The 18031-nt window shown below is 37.0% G+C and overlaps 1 protein-coding gene across 5 annotated transcripts in view; it reads left to right on the forward strand.

The window, feature by feature from the left end:
* Arhgap12 (Rho GTPase activating protein 12) overlaps window positions 1-18031 on the forward strand; it is a 113349-nt gene that overhangs the window by 73910 nt on the left and 21408 nt on the right. For 2 of the 5 annotated variants that reach the window (XM_006254012.5, XM_063276460.1), the window contains 4 exons: window positions 3256-3396; window positions 4649-4729; window positions 6954-7079; window positions 16063-16124. In XM_006254012.5, coding sequence (XP_006254074.1) covers window positions 3256-3396; window positions 4649-4729; window positions 6954-7079; window positions 16063-16124 — 410 coding nt within the window. Of the gene's footprint in view, window positions 1-3255; window positions 3397-4648; window positions 4730-6953; window positions 7080-11338; window positions 11414-16062; window positions 16125-18031 lie in introns of all 5 variants that reach the window. The other 3 variants (NM_001107357.2, XM_006254013.5, XM_063276459.1) reach the window with 3 other exon arrangements.

Consider the following 18031-nt stretch of genomic DNA (forward strand, 5'->3'; position numbering starts at 1 on the left):
TATACACTGTTCTTACTGCTGCTTTCCTCTCTCATCAGTATCTCCTGCAGGCTGTTATAGAGACCTGACATTTTAGGGGAGCACTGTGTTGTTGTTTTGTTTTGTTTTGTTTTGTTTGTAGTTTTGCTATGTAGGTAAAAGGTGGATTGGATTGGTGGGATTCAGTGAAGTCCTGCCACTTTGTGCTGGGTTTCCATGAGGGCTACCAACTCTCACAGGAAGCAGCTAGGTCACCTATCCTGCATTTAGCAGAATCGAAGAGCTTTATAGCTAATATTCCCCTTCTTGTCCTACTTTTCAATTGGTTATTCACAGCTCTCTTTCATGGTGACTTATAATGTTCACAATTGAGAACAAAAATAGAAATACCAAAAGTAAAACTGCTAAAAAAAAAAAGCTAGGAAAGCTCTAGAAAGATTTGGGAAAAAAAGTTTTGTCTATCAATAGTAAAAATCTTTATAATTACTAAGGAAAGATTAAATTACAAAATAGTAGAAAAAATTAGATATACACAGGAAATTTGTATTTCTTACCTTTTTAATTCTGTAAATGAAAGTAATTTGTCTGTCAGGGTCTCAATGTATGTTTCTGCACATCCTGTGTGAGAATAGATATTTCCAAAGTCTCTAGACACATCTTTTATCAATTCTGAAGAAAGGATGTAGATGGGAGGTAAAACTGAGAGACTTCGTGAATCTGAAAACCATTTGTATTTAAGCAAATGCTTGAGTGTAAAATTCTAGGTTAGAAATAATTTCCTTTCACAGCTTTAAGTTGTTTTGAACTTCACTTGAATTGGGCCTCTGTGTTAGTTGCTTGTCTTCCCTGTTAGACCCTGTGGGCCTTTCCACACTGACTGTACAGCCCCTCTCCCTACAGCATGGGGCCCTTTAATGCATTGGTGTCAGCATTCAGTTCTCAGGTGCCTTAGTCTTTGGATCCTTCTTAACTGTGATTTGCTTTGCAACTGAGGTTCTTACTGATTGCCCTCTTGAGGGGATTAACACCACCCCAGTTCTGCTTTGGAATATGCCTAGAGCATGGGCATGAAGAAAGGGATTTTGGTACCATTAGTCCTCTCATCTTTCGTACCCCGACCATCGTGTCTTAGTTCTAGTGCTGTTGTTTCTGAGCCAGCTCCAGATCCTGCTATCCAGTAGCCCATTTCCTCCCTGCCAGTTTAGACTAAGCTTTCTTCTGCATGGTTAATTGAGATGTTTGTTATCTGCTAACTCTGTTCTTCCAGTTCTTGTGGGTGTGTATCTTTTTAGACATAATTCACTGTAGTTAATTTTGTAAAATTTGAAAGGAAGTAAGTGGCCATGTCTCTCTGTCTTACCTTAGAGCAGTGGTTCTCAACTGACCGAATGCTGCAGCTCCTTAATACAGTTCTTCATGTTATGGTGACCTGCAACCATAAAATTACTATTGTTGCTGCTTCTTAACCATAATTTTGCTACTGTTATGGATCATAATGCAAATATCTGATATGTAGGAGATCTGATATGTGACCCCCATGAAAGGGTTGTTTGACCCTCAAAGGTTCCAGGACCCACAAATTGAGAGACTGTTTTAGAAGCTTATCTAATGGTTTCCTAAGGACAATGGCTCTTACATGGTAACAGTGCTTTGCAGGACAAATATGCTTTCCAGAATCTTAGCACTGTTTACAGACTAACTATCACAGTGAGGGAGTACTGTGTTAGAGGCCAAAGGTGTTGCTAACACAGCTTATGACAACTGTTCACAGCAAAGGGTTATCTGGCCTGAGTCTAGCAATCTTGCTACCCACCGCTGCCCTGATTCTCACCATGTCTGCTTTATCACAGTTTAACCTTAACAAGTCTCCTCCGGCACTTATTGTATATTTTGTTTCTGTTTTTAGCTCCTCTATTATGTATTACAACTCAACTTCAATCCTTAATTTTAATCTTTCTCCCTCAAATTTCTTCTGCTTTCAGTACATGCTTTTAAATTCCCTTGTGAGCTTTTCTTAGCGATAGAATCTTTTTTTTTTTAAATATTTCATTTATTTATTATATATGAGTATACTGTGGCTGTCTTCAAACACACCAGAAGAGGGCATCAGATCTCATTACCACCATGTGGTTGCTGGGATTTGAACTCAGGACCTTTGGAAGAGCAGTTGGTGCTCTTAACCACTGAGCCATCTCTCCAGCCCAAGAATCTTTTATTTTTTTTTTGGTCTGGAAATGTGCATGTGTGCGTGCACATACATGCGCCCATACATGCTCAGCACACACAGTGTTGAGTTACTTAAGGATTTAATGTAGTTCCAAGTTGACTTTTGTTTTTGTTTTTTTTATTTCTTTTTCTTTTTTTCGGAGCTGGGGACCGAACCAGGGCCTTGCGCTTGCTAGGCAAGCGCTCTACCGCTGAGCTAAATCCCCAACCCCCCAAGTTGACTTTTGACTTGGTTCTTTTTGTTTGGTTTGGTTTGCTAACTTATTCTCATGTTTTCTGGCTTCCATTGTTAATGCTGAAAACTCAGCTGTCATTTTATCCTATAAAGAATACGCTCTCTTTTCTTGCTAGTCGCTCAGATAATTTATATCTGTAATCTCACTAGGATGTGAATGGTAAAGATTCCTTTGTTAATCTCCTTTCTATTGTGACATCCACTGTAGAAAACCAAAGTAAAGGAGGAAAGGTTCATTTGTGCTCATATTTTCAGTTTGTGGACAATTGGGTCTGTTGTCTCTGGCTGTTTGTGGGGGAGAACATCATAGTAGGAGGACATAGTGCAAGAAAGCTGCTCACCTCAACACAGCTGCTAGGAAAAAGAGGTGAGAGATAGGGGACAGAGACAACAAGGAGCCAGGGACAGGTTATGCCCTTTAAATGCATTTGCTCAAGCCAGTCCTCTCTTACTCGTTCTTAACTCAGGTATGGATCAATCTCATCTGCATGGTTAGCACCAAGAGCTGAGAACCAAGCCTTCTACACACAAGTCTTTGAGGCTGTTCTGTACTAAACTGTAATTATTTTTATTTCCTGTCAGGACCTTGTCCAGGATTGTATTAATATAACTCATAAAATAACTAATGTTAATTGTATATCACAACTTAAAATGTACTAAAGACAATTTATTTTGAAAAGTAAATATTTGAATATTATTAATATATTCAAGATATCCTAGTATGTATAGCTAAGTAAATTCAGTCTTTTTAGATTCTCACTCAATGCATATTTATATTCAAAGACGAAAATCCTTGTGTTTCTGACTGTTTATAGCCTCTTTCATCAGAAGAAAACTACCACAGCAGTTGTTTCAGCCAGTCAGATAGTCAGTGTGGTTCTCCTCCCAGGGGTTGGTCAGAAGAGCTGGATGAACGTGGGCATACCTTATATACCAGTGACTATACTAAGGAAAAGGTACTTTTCTTTTTCTTTTTCTCGTCTAGTATACTTTGACAGAATCCCCATGAGATAATTGTGTCCTGAGGTTGAATAGTAATAAATTCATAAGCTGGTACAGAGGTACATATGTATAATCTAGCACTTGAGAGGCAGAGTGAGATGGTGACTTTGAAGTTAGGCTCTTTCTCCAAAAAACCTCACGAGAAGTATTCCTCATAGCAATTTTACAACGGAGTACATAGGAATACTACTGATTCATGGTTTTGTTGGTGTGTTATTGGCTGGGGATAGAACATGAGGTTCACATATGATATGTAAGCACTTTGCTACCAAACTATATCCTGATCCTTGCTTCACTGTTTAAATGGACTACAGCAATGGTGGTTTCGTGGACTGATAACCCATTCAGTTGAATCTTTGAGGACAGACCTGTTGTCATTTGCTTAAGGTTCTTCAATAAAAATATTTGTTGGTATTTCTCTTGAGGAAATTTGGGGGTTTTTTCAATGATTTTTCCAACCTGCTGTTATTACACACTCTCACACAGCTTATATTTCGATCTCCATTGCGACTGAGTTTGTGTAAAATAAAGACCATGAATCTAGTATTTTGTAATTAATTAGTTTATGAATGAATATCAAAATTTTATGCACTACCCGAAAAGCCATTTTAAATGGTTGCCGATTGGTTTGCTACTTAAGGCTAGGGGTTAGGCAAATAGTCCTCTTCCTGCTTCAGTTATTTAGCCCCAGAATGTATAAAACTAGTGGTTTTCACTTCTGTAAAAATAAAGATTATTTATTTATTCTCTGTTCTATATTGTGTGCAGTTCTCTTTTTACTTAAAATGCATTGTGTACAGTGCACTGACTGAGAGAAATAATGAGGATTTTATAAAAGTAGGCTTAAATTGTGAGATTTTTATACCTAAAACTTGAAAAATGTTTTTAATGTCTTAAAACCTGTTCTTAGGATGTTTTAGACCCTCTGCTATACTAGCATACATATGTCTCCACGTATCTTTATGTCTTATGTTTCTTACTGTGTTGTCAAATGATATTTGAATTATCTGACATTTGGGGAAAGAGGGAAGTGCATGCTAATATTGAGTATTATATTACCAAGCTAAGCTCTTGAGTTCATTTGTTTACTTGTTACTTTCTTGCTGGTAGGATGAAATTTTTAAGAATAATGTCTAATAATCTTAACCATAGCCATTTAAACTAGCCTTTATTTAAATTAAATAAAAACCTGTTCTGTTTTTGTAGTGGCTCAAGCATGTTGATGATCAAGGTAGACAGTATTACTATAGTGCAGACGGATCTCGGTCAGAATGGGAATTGCCAAAGGTAAGAAGCTTAATGTTGACCTAATGTACATAGTGTCTGAAGACAGTTGCATAAGACTGAATTTATTTTTTTTTTATTTTTTATTTTCATTCTTGTCTTTGTTTGTTGTTTTAGAGACAAAGTCTCATTTGTAGCTCAGACTAGTCTGAAGTTCCCTTCAGGTAGCTTTAAACTTACTATAGATTTACTCTTAGCTTTGTTTTATTCTTTAAAAAGCAGAAGACTTTTTTTTTTTAAGTTCATTTGCAGCCCTGTAGTTCCCTAACATTGTCAGAGATGTACATTTACCACTTTCTCATCTAGATTGTCCTCAATCAGGAATCTTTTGATAGCCTGAAACTGGTCTCTTATTATCCCCAGATATGAGTTCTACTTAATGCCAGTAGTGTCAGCCTGTCAAGTTATCTGAGAGTCTTACATGGAATGGGCTTTAGTTCTTTTTGGAGAAAGAATAGTGATTTTATTCAAGATTATCATCAGTGAAGGTATATTTAAATGAGTCAGATGTGCGTGAGCACACACACACACACACATTTGACACTGCTAGGTATAGATAAACATAGGGCACAGTACAGTTAGTTAACAATATATTGATGCTAAGATTTTATCAAAATATGAGATGCATGTGGTTGGTAAACATGCAGTTCATCATATAATATAGCATGAGAGGGAGGAGAGATGGATCTGGAAGTTGTATTTGGAAGGCATCGATGTGTATTTAATACTGTGTTACTTTAGAAAAATCTGTGCTAGGTTCTTATAATTTATTTCTATGTATATGCTTAAAATAATGCACAATTAGATTTGAGTTCAGATTTTTAAAAAGTTTTTATAGGGATTAAAAACATGTTAAAATGTGGTTGTCTTTTTAAACTAAGGGTGTTTAAGTTGTGTTGTTTCTCTTGTCTTTTTCTCTATTATGTACACTTTGTTATTGGTGTCTCACAGTTCGTTGTGCTTGTTTTGCCCCTATGAATATTCTGTGCCTAGTAAATTGTGAGTACATTTAAAATTATGATTATTACTTGAATTAATTTTACATTATTTTTCTTACCACCTAGAAAGGTTTTCTAAATTATAGTAATTACAAGCTCAAAAGCTAGGCTAGGTTCCATGAAATTTCATATATAAGCTCACACAGCCACAAGTGTTTGCTAGAGATGATTGTTTTTCCGAGAAGCCCTGTGTAAACAGTTAGGTCTTTTTATAATTAAATGTCTGGCACAGGACTTTGGTGGTCTTTAAGCATTATCATTGTTTAGTGTAGAAATAATAATCTGAAGATTATTGTTAGAAAACACTGAATTAAAAACAAATACCTGTATGTGCTGACTGCCACTTCTAGTTTCAGCTTCGTTAGCTACTTTGTATGCATTCACTTGGGAAAGTCAAAAAAACAACATACTGTGCGTGAAAAGCACACTCTAATATATAACTAGTGGAATTTTTATCAAAGTCATTGAAAGCTAAGGTTTGGACTGATTTTAGAGCTGAGGGGCATTAATACAGGATTTTTTTCTTTTCAGGAAAAAAAAGCCCACATCTGTTTAAAAGTTGATTATTATTTTTTTTACAACAAAGCATTTACATTCCCTACATAAGGTAGCACAACTCTCAAAGCTTTATAGTTTTCCATCTTTCTGTATGATCTACTTAAAATTCCAGACACCTATGTTTAATACTGCACTGATAACATATTAACTTCACATGCAGTTTTCTTTTGACAGTGATTGTTCTGTTTTCTATACAGTTGTTATGTTCAGAAGTAATGTTCTGAGCTTGTACACTTTAGAAAGACAGCAGTATGTCTAGCCTTAAGTGGACAAAGGCAAACCTTTAAACTATTAAATGTAAAAACTGTATGTGTAAACCTTATTTAAACTGTATGATAATTGTAGTAGTATTTATGAAGAACTGGAGTGTTTCTACTACATTTACTCTTAGAACAACTTAGTGAGGTGACAGTTCTGCTCTGTCCTTTTTGCAGTGAAGAACAATTTATGAGGAACAAATAGTTTACAAAAGACAACACTAACTGGATATGTCCAACCCTAAAGTCAAGGTCTCAGTCCTGTCACAAGGCTGCTCAGTAAGAAAACTGAGATGAGACCACTCGTGGTGTGGTATCCCTTGAACATTGCCTAGTGATCATGTGTCATTAGGAGCTATTGTAGATTCACATTTGTATCTTTTACTTATGAAGTGTATTCTTTTGTTTGTTTAGTATAATGCTTCATCTCAGCAGCAGAGAGAAATAATTAAAAGTAGGAGCTTGGACAGGCGGCTGCAAGAACCAATAGTGTTAACTAAATGGAGACATAGCACCATTGTGTTGGACTCCAACGACAAGGTAAGAGCTTGGAGAAAAATGTGTTAGGAATTTTGTCAAGTGTTTTGGGAATTATATTGTTCACAGTGAGTTATAGCCATTTGTACTAATATTTATGTAAAATTTTACTGTTGTTAAACACAATTATTAGCAAAAATATTAACTTCTTTTGATCAAGTGCAAAATAATGTTATTTTGTTTTAATTTTTCCACTATTATGTACATATAATGTACTTTGATTATATCACCCTCTCATTAGCCTATCTTATACTGTTCCCACTGAGCCCTTCTCAACAGAATCTCCCTACTTTTATCTGTTTGCTTTTATAGCCCACATTAAATTAGGGGTTCCTGAATGAGCTTGGGTGGAAGGTTATTTACTTGGGCAAGAGTAACTTACCAGTGGCTACACCACTGATGCCTACCCACTCCTATTCATTAACTGCCCGTAGTCCCTCAGGGAAGGATGAGACCTAAGGTCCTTCCTGTGTGCTGGAATGCTGAGATGCTTAGTCTTGATGAGGTGCTGTGCAGGCAGGCTCTGCTGCTCTGAGTGAGCCACAGCATATCCAGAAGAGCTTCATAGCATTCCTTCCTTAGTTCTTTCTCCTCTCTGTCCCTTGATGGCCCCTGAACCTTAGAGGGTGATGCAGATATCCTGTTGAGGGCAGAACACACACTAGTTACTTAATTCTTGCATGCAAGTTAATGGTTTTTGTCTACAAAACAGTGTGAAAATATTGCCTTAACTAAATGGCATGAGTTTGTATTTAGCATCAGTTACTGTGCATTGGTTTTTGGATTTGTGTTTTCTCAAATTCTGTACAATAGACCAACTTTTTTGTGACATACTGATATCTGATGTGTATACTTGACATATTTGAGCTAGCATGCACATGTGTGTTTGTAGGAGTGTGTAGTATATAATATATACACACACACTATTTTAAGCCACTTTTGCTGTCTTTGATCTTCAGGAAAGTTTATATAGTAAAGGTTTCATTTTTTCTGTCCCAGGAAGTGATCCTACTTGCTCTATTCTTTCCCATAATATTTCTTTCTTCAGTCTGAGAAGTGACATTCTATGTTTCTAATAGGATATGGATTTTGATTCGGGTTTCAGAAAGGATCTTCTTAAACTTCCTCAGTTACACTGTTAGAATAAGGTTTTCTTTGAGGGCATGGTGGGCATTTGTGGTACATTTGTAAGAACATCAGTCATATCCATTAGAAGGAGAAGGGGAAGGGGATGATGACATTCAAAAATTAAGCACATTACCTTTAAAAAGGTCTCTGATCACTTTTGTAGCATAATTAACAAGTCTTCCATGTTTCTATCTCTCGCTCTCTCTTTTTTTTTTTTTTAAAGCAGGATCTTTATCTGTAGCCTAGTCTGACTTGGAAGTTGGCAACTGAAAATGTTTGGGAAAAATTAGGTAGGTGTGCTATTACAAGTAGGTATCCCTACTACACATACACCTTGTGCTTGTGGATCAGTCGTAAGCTGTCAGCTACTGCTCTAGCACTGAAGAGACACCATGATAAAGGCAACATTATAAAAGAAAACATTTATTTTGGAGGGCTCGGGATTAAGAGAGCTAGACTCCATGATCATCACAGTAGGAACATAAGCAGTAAGCACTAGAGCAATAGCTGAGAGCTTACAATTGATCCACAAGCACAAAGTGTGTGCAGTAGGAAGACCTACCTATAATAACACACCTCCTCCAGTGAGGCCACACCTCCTAATCTTTCCCAAACACTTTCACCAACTGGGGACCAATCATTGGAATACATGAGTCACAAGGGCAATTCTCATTCAGACTACCACAATGACCCTCCTGCCTTAGCCTCCAGAGTGCTGGGATTATAGGTATAACACCACTATGCCTGGCTAAAATGAGCTCTGTTGTTAGTTTCCCCCCAGTGTTCGGTTACTTTCAGTCTTAAATTCTTTTGTAAATTACTGATTTCATTCAGTTCAAAATAAGATGTTTTGTTAGTGCAATTGAATGTAAATTAGTCTCTATATAAAACAAGGTAGATTTTTGAAGAGTGTAGGGTGCACACTTTCTATATTTATAATAAGAATTTACAGAACAATGAAAATAGACCAGTTCTAGTTTTTATTTTCAAGAATATTTTACCTCTACATGTAGCCATCTAAAAGACAAATTAAATGAGTGACATTTTGGAATCAATGTTTTTGAAGATGTGTTTGAAAATCTATTAATATTGAGATTAGCCTAGCCAAATGAGATTCCTAGAAGTGTTCATGGAAAATACAATCAATTCCAGGAATTAATTATAAATCTAGGTATATAGAAAACTGTTAACTGCCATATATAATATGGCAAGGCAAAACCTACTGTTGAACTACCTCTTCTATTTCTTCCAATGATAGCAAAAATGAGCATTTCGGTGAGGTATACTTAGAGTTCCTTTTTCAAGCTTTCTGTCATTTTCAAGGGTGCATGTGCACACATGCACACACATTTCTGTGAGATTTCAACTTTAATCTGATCCTTGAAGGTACCTTTACAGAGAATTACTTCATATTCTTTCTCATCTAATTGCCCTTAGGCAGCAGCAATATGACTGTCCTGAGAACAGATGTTTACTTATTTTTAGTAGAAATCTGTCTCTTCAGGTTGCCCTTTGAAATAGATTCACAGCTAATTGCTTCATCAAGTAAATATTTCCATTTCTTTTATCACCTAAATATGCCTTCTTAAAATAGGGCAGTCTTTGAGGCTATGGAAAAAGAGACTACACTAGGACACTATACATAATAGGCACCTATAACTTTAATGGAATAAAATCCAGTATTATGTGGCAAGTTTTGTTAAAATGACTTGAGTCCTAGTTCAGCAGGCAGGTAAGATTACCTTGAAGAAGGTAGTTGTGGGTATGGCTTTATTGCATCTGAGTGGGTTTCCTTGTTCCTATTTATGTATGGCTTTTACTAAAACTATTTATGGATGTGAATGATGTGTATGCACATATTCTTACATAGATACATCAATGTGTGATTGTTTCTTTACTGTAATAATGATTATGTATTCATTATCACTGTTATTTGTGGGTTTTAGGAATGTAGAATCCATGCCACTTTTATTCACTCACTTTGTAGTCTTGGATCATTCATCTTTTGCTTTTCAGGCTGTTTTAATACACATAGAAGTCATGTGACTGAACTGAGAAAAAGTACTGAAATAAGGTTAAACTCAAATCTGGATAAGCTGAGCTTGTTTTTCTAGGATTTGTAGATAGGATTTTAATACTTTGTCCATTAGTGGTGTTAGCTTTGGTTGTTTTGTTGTAAGATTGTCCTTTCAAAGGTTTCTTTGTAAATCTTGATTGTTGTGGAGTTTATGTGTACAGATTACAGGGTGCAAACTGAAGATTTTTTTCCCAAGTGAATGAATGTTGAGATTAGGGTTTTACATTGTTACTTAAAATGTTCTCAGGCTTGTTGTCAGAATCTTGTAGTTTTATAAGCATAGATGTGGAGGTGAGTGTTCAAAGCACTGTTTGTTTGGACTGGGAATTAGTAAGGGGATTGGGATGACTTCTCATCCTCTTTAACTCAGATTAGTTCAAGCATCTAAGAGAATGGAGAAAATTTAAGGAAAGTTGGTATTAGTACCAAAAAAATACTTTTCACTCTTACCCTTCATAAGAAATAATATCTTTTAGTTTTGACCAAACTAGCTGTTTATAGAACCTGTGCTTGTTTTTATATTCTTGTAAACTTAAACATGTAAATACCCCACCCCGCATCACTAATCTTTAAATGCTAGATTTCTTTGGCATATCTTTTTATCTTTATATCTAATTATTGAAGAATAACCATAAATTCCTTTAATGCCAATAAACAATTAAATTTATTTTCTCATATTGCTTTAGAGTAAAATTCCATTTTGTCAATTATCAGTTAGTTCTTGTGAATGTTTCTGCATAGAACTTTATAATCTTGTGTATCATACTAATAGCACATCATATGGTAACTGATGTATACGTAATTTTAAATAGGGTTAATTAAAAGTGATAAAATGCTGTTTTAGTCAACATAGTTGCTATACAAACATGCCATAGGTTGTAAACTTTTAATAATATCTGTAGTTTTCAGATCAGTGCGATCCTACTTCAGAGCATCTGAGATAGAAAATAACAAGGAAACAGTTTCCTTTGTTTGCCTCGTTAAGTTCTCCCACTGTGGTCAGGGAGAAAGACATGTTTAAAATAGAGTAACATTTTTCATTACTTATTTCTTGTAGGATTCTCCAACCTCCACCAAACTCTGCTTACCTGAAAATGAATCTCCTCCTACTTCAACAAAGCATCAAGATCCAGTTAGTATGTTAGAAACATACAGAAAACATAGCATAGCCTTTTCTACCACTTTCAGTAAATTAATTTTCTTTAAATACAATGTTGAAGTGTTTCTTGTGCCTCTATAAATTTTATTGGCCTTTTAGAAAAATTATAATTAAAAGTTTTAAGAATCAAATTTTACTCATTTTAAAGCCCCACTTGTACAAAATATGCTAGTAATTTATATTTACATATATGCTATATTTAAATATATGCCATATTTCTAAGTGACAAATTTATACTTAGTTTTTAAAAGTAATAGATTCTAAGCTAGGTCTGGTGGCACATGCCTTGAGTCCTGGCACTCGGGAGGCAGAGGCAGAGGAATCTCTGTGCATTCCAAGGCCAGCATGGTCTGCACAGTGAGTTCCAGGACAGCCGGGACTACACAGAGAAACCCTGTCTCAAAAAACAAAGAACAGACCTTTGCCAGAGAATATTACAAGTCACACCTCACTTTCTTCCCAGGCCAGCAGTTTGAAGGTGAGACGTACGTATGCCCTTCCTTCCCAGCAGTATGGCTGCTCTTGCGCGTCTGTGATTTGGAAGAGCTTGTCAGTCTGGGCCAGGGAGGACTGGAGATGATTAGTCTGACTGGAAACCTCCCAGCAGCTTTTCTCTTCACACTAAAACCCAGGTCTTTACTTTTTGACCTCATCCTCATGTTCACACACTCCTGATCTTCCTGTCACCACTGATCTGCTGCTGGTTTGTACTGCTGTCTCTTCTTGGGTGACAGTTAACAATTTTAAGGAGAACACTTTTAAGCAAGACTGCATACATCCATGCTTTGGCTCCTGACCGTATCCCTAGCTCACGCTTTGTGTGTCCTCTTCTGCCTACTGCACAACTGCACAACACGACGGTCGTCTCTCAACTTCCCTCTGCCACTGAGATTCTGCCACACCTTTGCCTGGAAGCCTGTGCATGTCCACCAGGATTAATGTCAGAGTTTGCTTCCTTAGAGAATTTAGGCCAGTCCTCTAGGTTAGATGAGGTTCCTTGTGATCCTCCTTGTAGCATGAGTTCTGTCTATTTCATAAAATTAAGAGCAGCTATTGATACACAGACCCCCGCTCTTGTCACTGTCTTCTCCAGCAAGGAAACAGTGCTAGCAGAAACAGTAATGCTCATTCCTACTGCACAGCCACACAGTAGCTGCTGGGCAAATACTTGTTCAGTTAGTGAATGTAGCTTTAACACTTTAAAAAGACTAACTTTCACCATTACTGTCTGGTGAAGTTAGGTCAAACTTTTGTTGACTAGTCAGACTTGAGATTCTGTGTAGGCACAGGCTTCGCTTCTTTCTGATCATTCTGACTCTTGTTTCCCTTTTTCCACATATATGTGGCAATGCGTGCATATTTCTTTTTAATTGTTTTCATTCCTTGTTTTATGGTTCCCATCACATTGTATATACTTTTTATTTTTAATTAGCACTCAATAAGCTAAGAGGTAATGATAGGATGTATTTTTAAATATAGGAGGTATAATACATTTCACAGAAATATCTTCATAGATTATGTTTTAATAAAAAGGAATTTCTAAGAAATTGTAGAAGCAAGAATTTGCAAATCTGCATAGAGCTTAAAAGCACTGTTGGTCAGTGTTCTCCCTGTCCACTTGACATCCATTAAATTGTCCTGGATGCAGGGTGCCCTCTGATGGCCACCCCGGGAACTGCCTCCCCAGTGTGCCTTGTTTCCATGCTCTGTTAACACAGAACAGCTGTGTTGATGCTGCCAGGACTACTGTTTCCACATAAACAGGGTGTTCTTTCCTCCCCACACACCTTTTCTGCTCTCTTGCCTCCCACTGAGACTGCTATCCCCTTGACCTCTCTCTTCCTGACATCTACTTTACAGGTCCCTCCTCTGCGTGCCTTGCTTCTAAAAGTCCTACTTGTTTCTCTTCCATCCTGTCAGGTTACTACAGAGCTATTTCCCCCTCTCTCTGATGTGAATTAAAATTTTGGTATATATATATTTATTGGCAATGAAGGTACAGATTTAGAAGGTTTTCTAAAAATACAACATTGAAACAGATTCTGCTGTCTACCTAGTTGCTTAAACTCTGCACTTTGCTCAGTATCCTCCCTTTCCCCTGTATGCATGTCATTCCTGTCCCCTCATGACCTGTGTCTCTCTGAAATTTAGCCCCCTTTTCACTGTCCTTGGTCAAATTCAGACCTTTGGCATTCCTTGGCATATCAGTAGAGGGGTGCAGCTGGTTGCCAGCCATGCTGCTGTCTCTTAGTTCTTTCTTCTTGCCACATGTCTACCTTGCCACAGGATTGGTGGGCCCTGAGATGGTCTCTCTGCCTTTCTCCTTCTGTGTCCATCTGGCTACTGGTAGGTTAGAGGTCAGCTCCTCTAGGAAGGTGCTCTGATTCTGTTCTTTGTCTTCTAGGTTGAATTCAGTTCTCCTGTTCAGGTTAAGATAGGAGTCCATTTCTCATAGCACTTAACATATTCTGTAATGATTGGTTTGTGGTACTTTCTGTACATTTGGGTATAGCAAGTTTTGTTCTCTTATATTCAAATGAGAGTGCTCAGTCCTTAGAGCACCAGCGCTCTCGTCTTACTCCCTGTGAGAATTTGGGGAAAGTACTAGCTCCTTTTGAACAGTGTCTTAACAAATGCAGCCTTTCACATGGTTTTTGTTTTCGTTTTTTATTGTTCTATTTATCTGTTGACTCTGGTAAAAATCTGATTTAAGTTCTTTCTCATTCTCGAACTCAACACTGTCACTACTGCTTCTAAATTCATTTCTACTCTTTGTTTGATACCTGAACCTCCTTCTTGCTGCCACTGCTTCTATGCTACTCCAGCTGTAGCTTAAACATCCCAGAGTCTCAGTTCTGTCCATTCACATTAAATGGCCCATCCTGAGAAGTAAATGTTGTTATTCTCATACTTTGGAAAATTTTTACCTATATCTGATGAAAGGACAGAAGGCTTTTATGTAGTAACTTATACATACTTAAATTGTATTTGTATAGTATCTTGTACATACTTAAAATTGTGCCATTTGACATTTTTGTTGAAAGGCAATAGAGTCTTATGAAAAGTTTCAAGTTGCGATTCTGAGAGACCAAACACCTGTTTTGTAAAACGATTATAGTAAAATGTGACTAAGTTACTTTCAAGTATGCTAACAATAAACAATAAACAATAAAAATTTTCAGCTAGAGATGCAGCAAAATTTCAAACATCTTCTAAACATTATTGATATTATGTTTATATGCCATATTAAAAAATTTATATTTTCCTATTAAAGTACTTAGAATTTGTTGAGGAACCAATCAAATAGAAATAAATTTTGGAGCTGGAGAGATTGCTCAGTGGCTAGGAATGCTTGCTGCTCTCAGAGAACCCAAGTTTGATTTCCAACACGCCTTATCACACAGCTGACACTGCCTGTGATTTCAGTACCAAGGGATCTGACCCACCCTGCTGACCTCTGCAGGTCCCCACACTTGTGTGCACATGCCTACATAAACATACTCATACTCATGCACAAACATGAGTAAAAGTAAAGCAGATATTTTTAAAAAAGAAATACATTTTGAATCTATTTTCTTTGAGTTTGTATTTGTGTTTCAGTTGAGCTGCTGTATCATGTACATATTATTTGTAGTGTTGATGATTATAATAGCCACCAGCTCATTTGATGAATCTCATTTGTATAGGAAACTAATGTAGTGAGATAGTATTACTTCATGTTTATTTGCAGGACTTTTGAGAAAACATCAACTAGCTTTTGCCTGCATGATGATGAATGATAAAGTTTTGTCACTTTTACATTTGTAATGTCATGTCTAATAAGTCTAGTTAGTATTTTCAAGACCCAGTTCACCACGTGGTGATCTGTTTAATGAAGCACATACTGACATTTCTTTATATCACTTTAAAGTCTATGTAGTGTACTAGGTACTTTTGAATAATTTATCAGCCATGTCATTTGTCTGCCTAGTCATTATTATGTTCTGACAAGATTAGTATTTTTCAAATGTACTATTTATCATCATAACATCACATTACATTCTTTGAACAGGCTGACCAGTGAGCCCCTGGATCTGCCTGTTTCCTTCCCTAATGCTGGAGATTGGCTTTTTTACATGGGTGGTGAGGATTTGAACTCAGGCCTCCATATTTGCAAAGCAGATATAAACCATTTTTCTGGTGATTACTTGTAAAACTCTAATTGCTAACAAAGAATCAAAATGGCTGCTGTGACTTCAGGAGAAAAAGATATTTTGCCAGGTGTTGTTGGGCATGACTATGATCCCCTACTACTTGTGAGTGGTGGAGGAAAGAGGGGTAGGAGTTCAAGGATAGGCTTGGGTTTATAGCAAGTTCCAGGCCAGCCTGGGCTGCAGGAACTCTTTCTCAAAAAGGCAAAACAAAACAAAACAAAAATCAAAAACCAAAAAACCCCAAAGTCCTTAATTTTAAATTACTGACAATGTCAAGATAACTATAGTGCTGTGATAATGAGTGTGCTATATACTAACTAATCTCTTATGTTTTTGAACTGCAAGGTCATTTGATTCCATTGGTTAGTATAATTTGGACATTATTATTTGAATGAATGTTAACATTAAAAGTATCACTTTGTTCCATAGGGTCAGGAGAAATATGGATTGTTAAATGTAACAAAAATTACTGAAAATGGGAAAAAGGTTCGGTAAGTATGAAATCTTTAATATTCTTACATGTTTATCTGGTTGAGTAAATGAAAACTTCTATTCCAGTAGAATTAATAACATGGTTTAGGATAATTTTCAATCATGTATTTTCTAGTAAACTTGCCATTGAAATATTTCCTTTGTTAACATATTTAAAAAATGATATTCAGAGGGCTGGGGATTTAGCTCAGTGGTAGAGCACTTACATAGGAAGCGCAAGGCCCCGGGTTCGGTCCCCAGCTCCGAAAAAAAGAACCAAAAAAAAAAAAAAATGATATTCAGAAATAATAAATTCCAAAGAAACATTTTCTTTCTTTTTATATTTTTTTCTTTGAATAAGCAGTTAGTTGTGGTACATAATAAAAAGCAAAGATATATTGAGTACCATTGAAAAAGCCTTCAACAGCTGTGTGTTCCCATGTCAGGTCCTATGAATATAAGTACTTTCCTCTACAGAGGATTTACATGTAGATGTTTGTAGATGTGTAGATGACACTCTCCCACCCCCGACACGGTTTCTCTATATAACAAATCCCGTAGGTGTCTTGGACTCGATTAGTAAACCAGGTCTGCCTCAAATTCACAGAGATCTGCCTGCCTCCCAAGTGCTGGGATTAAAGGCATGCGCCATCATGCCCAACTGTAGATGACATTATTAACCATGGTCTACTTTATATTTATCTTGGAGATGGTTCCAGTTCATTATATCACAGCTATCACAGCATGTGCTGTTGCAGAATAGTTAATCACCAGCAAGTTAATCATTATTTATCTGCAAGAATGTGATGAGGCCTGCTGTTAGTACCATTTAGGGTGCTTACAGTGTTTGCTGTTACAGTATCACACTGAGTGTTCGCTTAGTTAATTCTGCAAGTGTAACATTGATACAGTGGTTAGGAATGCTTGCTTTGCAAATGTGGAGGCCTGAGTTCAAATCCCCACCACCTATGTAAAAAAGCTAGGTGGAGCTGGACATGGCTGGATCCCCCAGCATTAGGGGGAAAGAAATAGGCAGATACCAAGGGCTCACTGGTCAGCTAGCCAGCACAGCCAAAATGAGTTCCTGTTTAGTGAGACACCCTCTCTCAAGGCAGTAAGGCAGGGAGTGGTGCAAGAAGTCAGTGTCTGCTCTGGCTTCTGTCTGTGTGTATGTTGCCATGGACACCTGCACACTTGCATCCAAGTACCATATTCACACATACACATAACAGTTTTTTTTTTAAGAAAGGAAAATAATTCTTCCCTTTACATCTAAAGTTGGAAAGGAAGAAAAGCATCTTTCTTTGTAGAGAGGTATAAATTAGAGGTATAAATTTGTTTGTTTCACAAACAAATGAAAGTCATTTCAAAACAGCATAAAAGAGGTCCACACAAAATGAAATAGAAAGTACATTTTAATAAACAGTATTAGAATCCTCACTACTTCTAACATGCAGATAGACGATTTAGGTCTACTAAAACAGTGAGTGCTCAGACTGAAGCAGAGCACTGTGTTTAAAAACAGTGATTTAGAGCTGTGAGCAGGGATGTTAAAGTTTAAAAAATAAAGCAGGAGTAGGAACCTAGCAAAGAAGAAATGCACTTGAAGTATTACAAACGTGGATACTCTGAAAGGGCAAAGCAGGGAGCCAAAGATGAATCAGTGGGTCTGAGTGCCTCTTGCACAGCCATGAGGACCTGAGTTTAGATCCCAGCACTCCTGTAACAAGCCAGGCATGGTCTCCCCACCAGCCTGTAACTGCAGTCCAGTTGGGGCAGAGACAAGAGAAACACTAGGATTTTCTGGCTGCCAGCCCAGCCCCAAGCAAGAACTTTAGATTTAGGCAGAAACCTTGCCCTAAAGGAAAATGTGGAGAGTGATAGGGGAGAACACTTCATGTTCTCTTCTAGCCCATGCATACTTGTA

Source organism: Rattus norvegicus, chromosome 17, assembly GCF_036323735.1.
Source record: "Rattus norvegicus strain BN/NHsdMcwi chromosome 17, GRCr8, whole genome shotgun sequence".
NCBI classification, from domain to species: domain Eukaryota; kingdom Metazoa; phylum Chordata; class Mammalia; order Rodentia; family Muridae; genus Rattus; species Rattus norvegicus.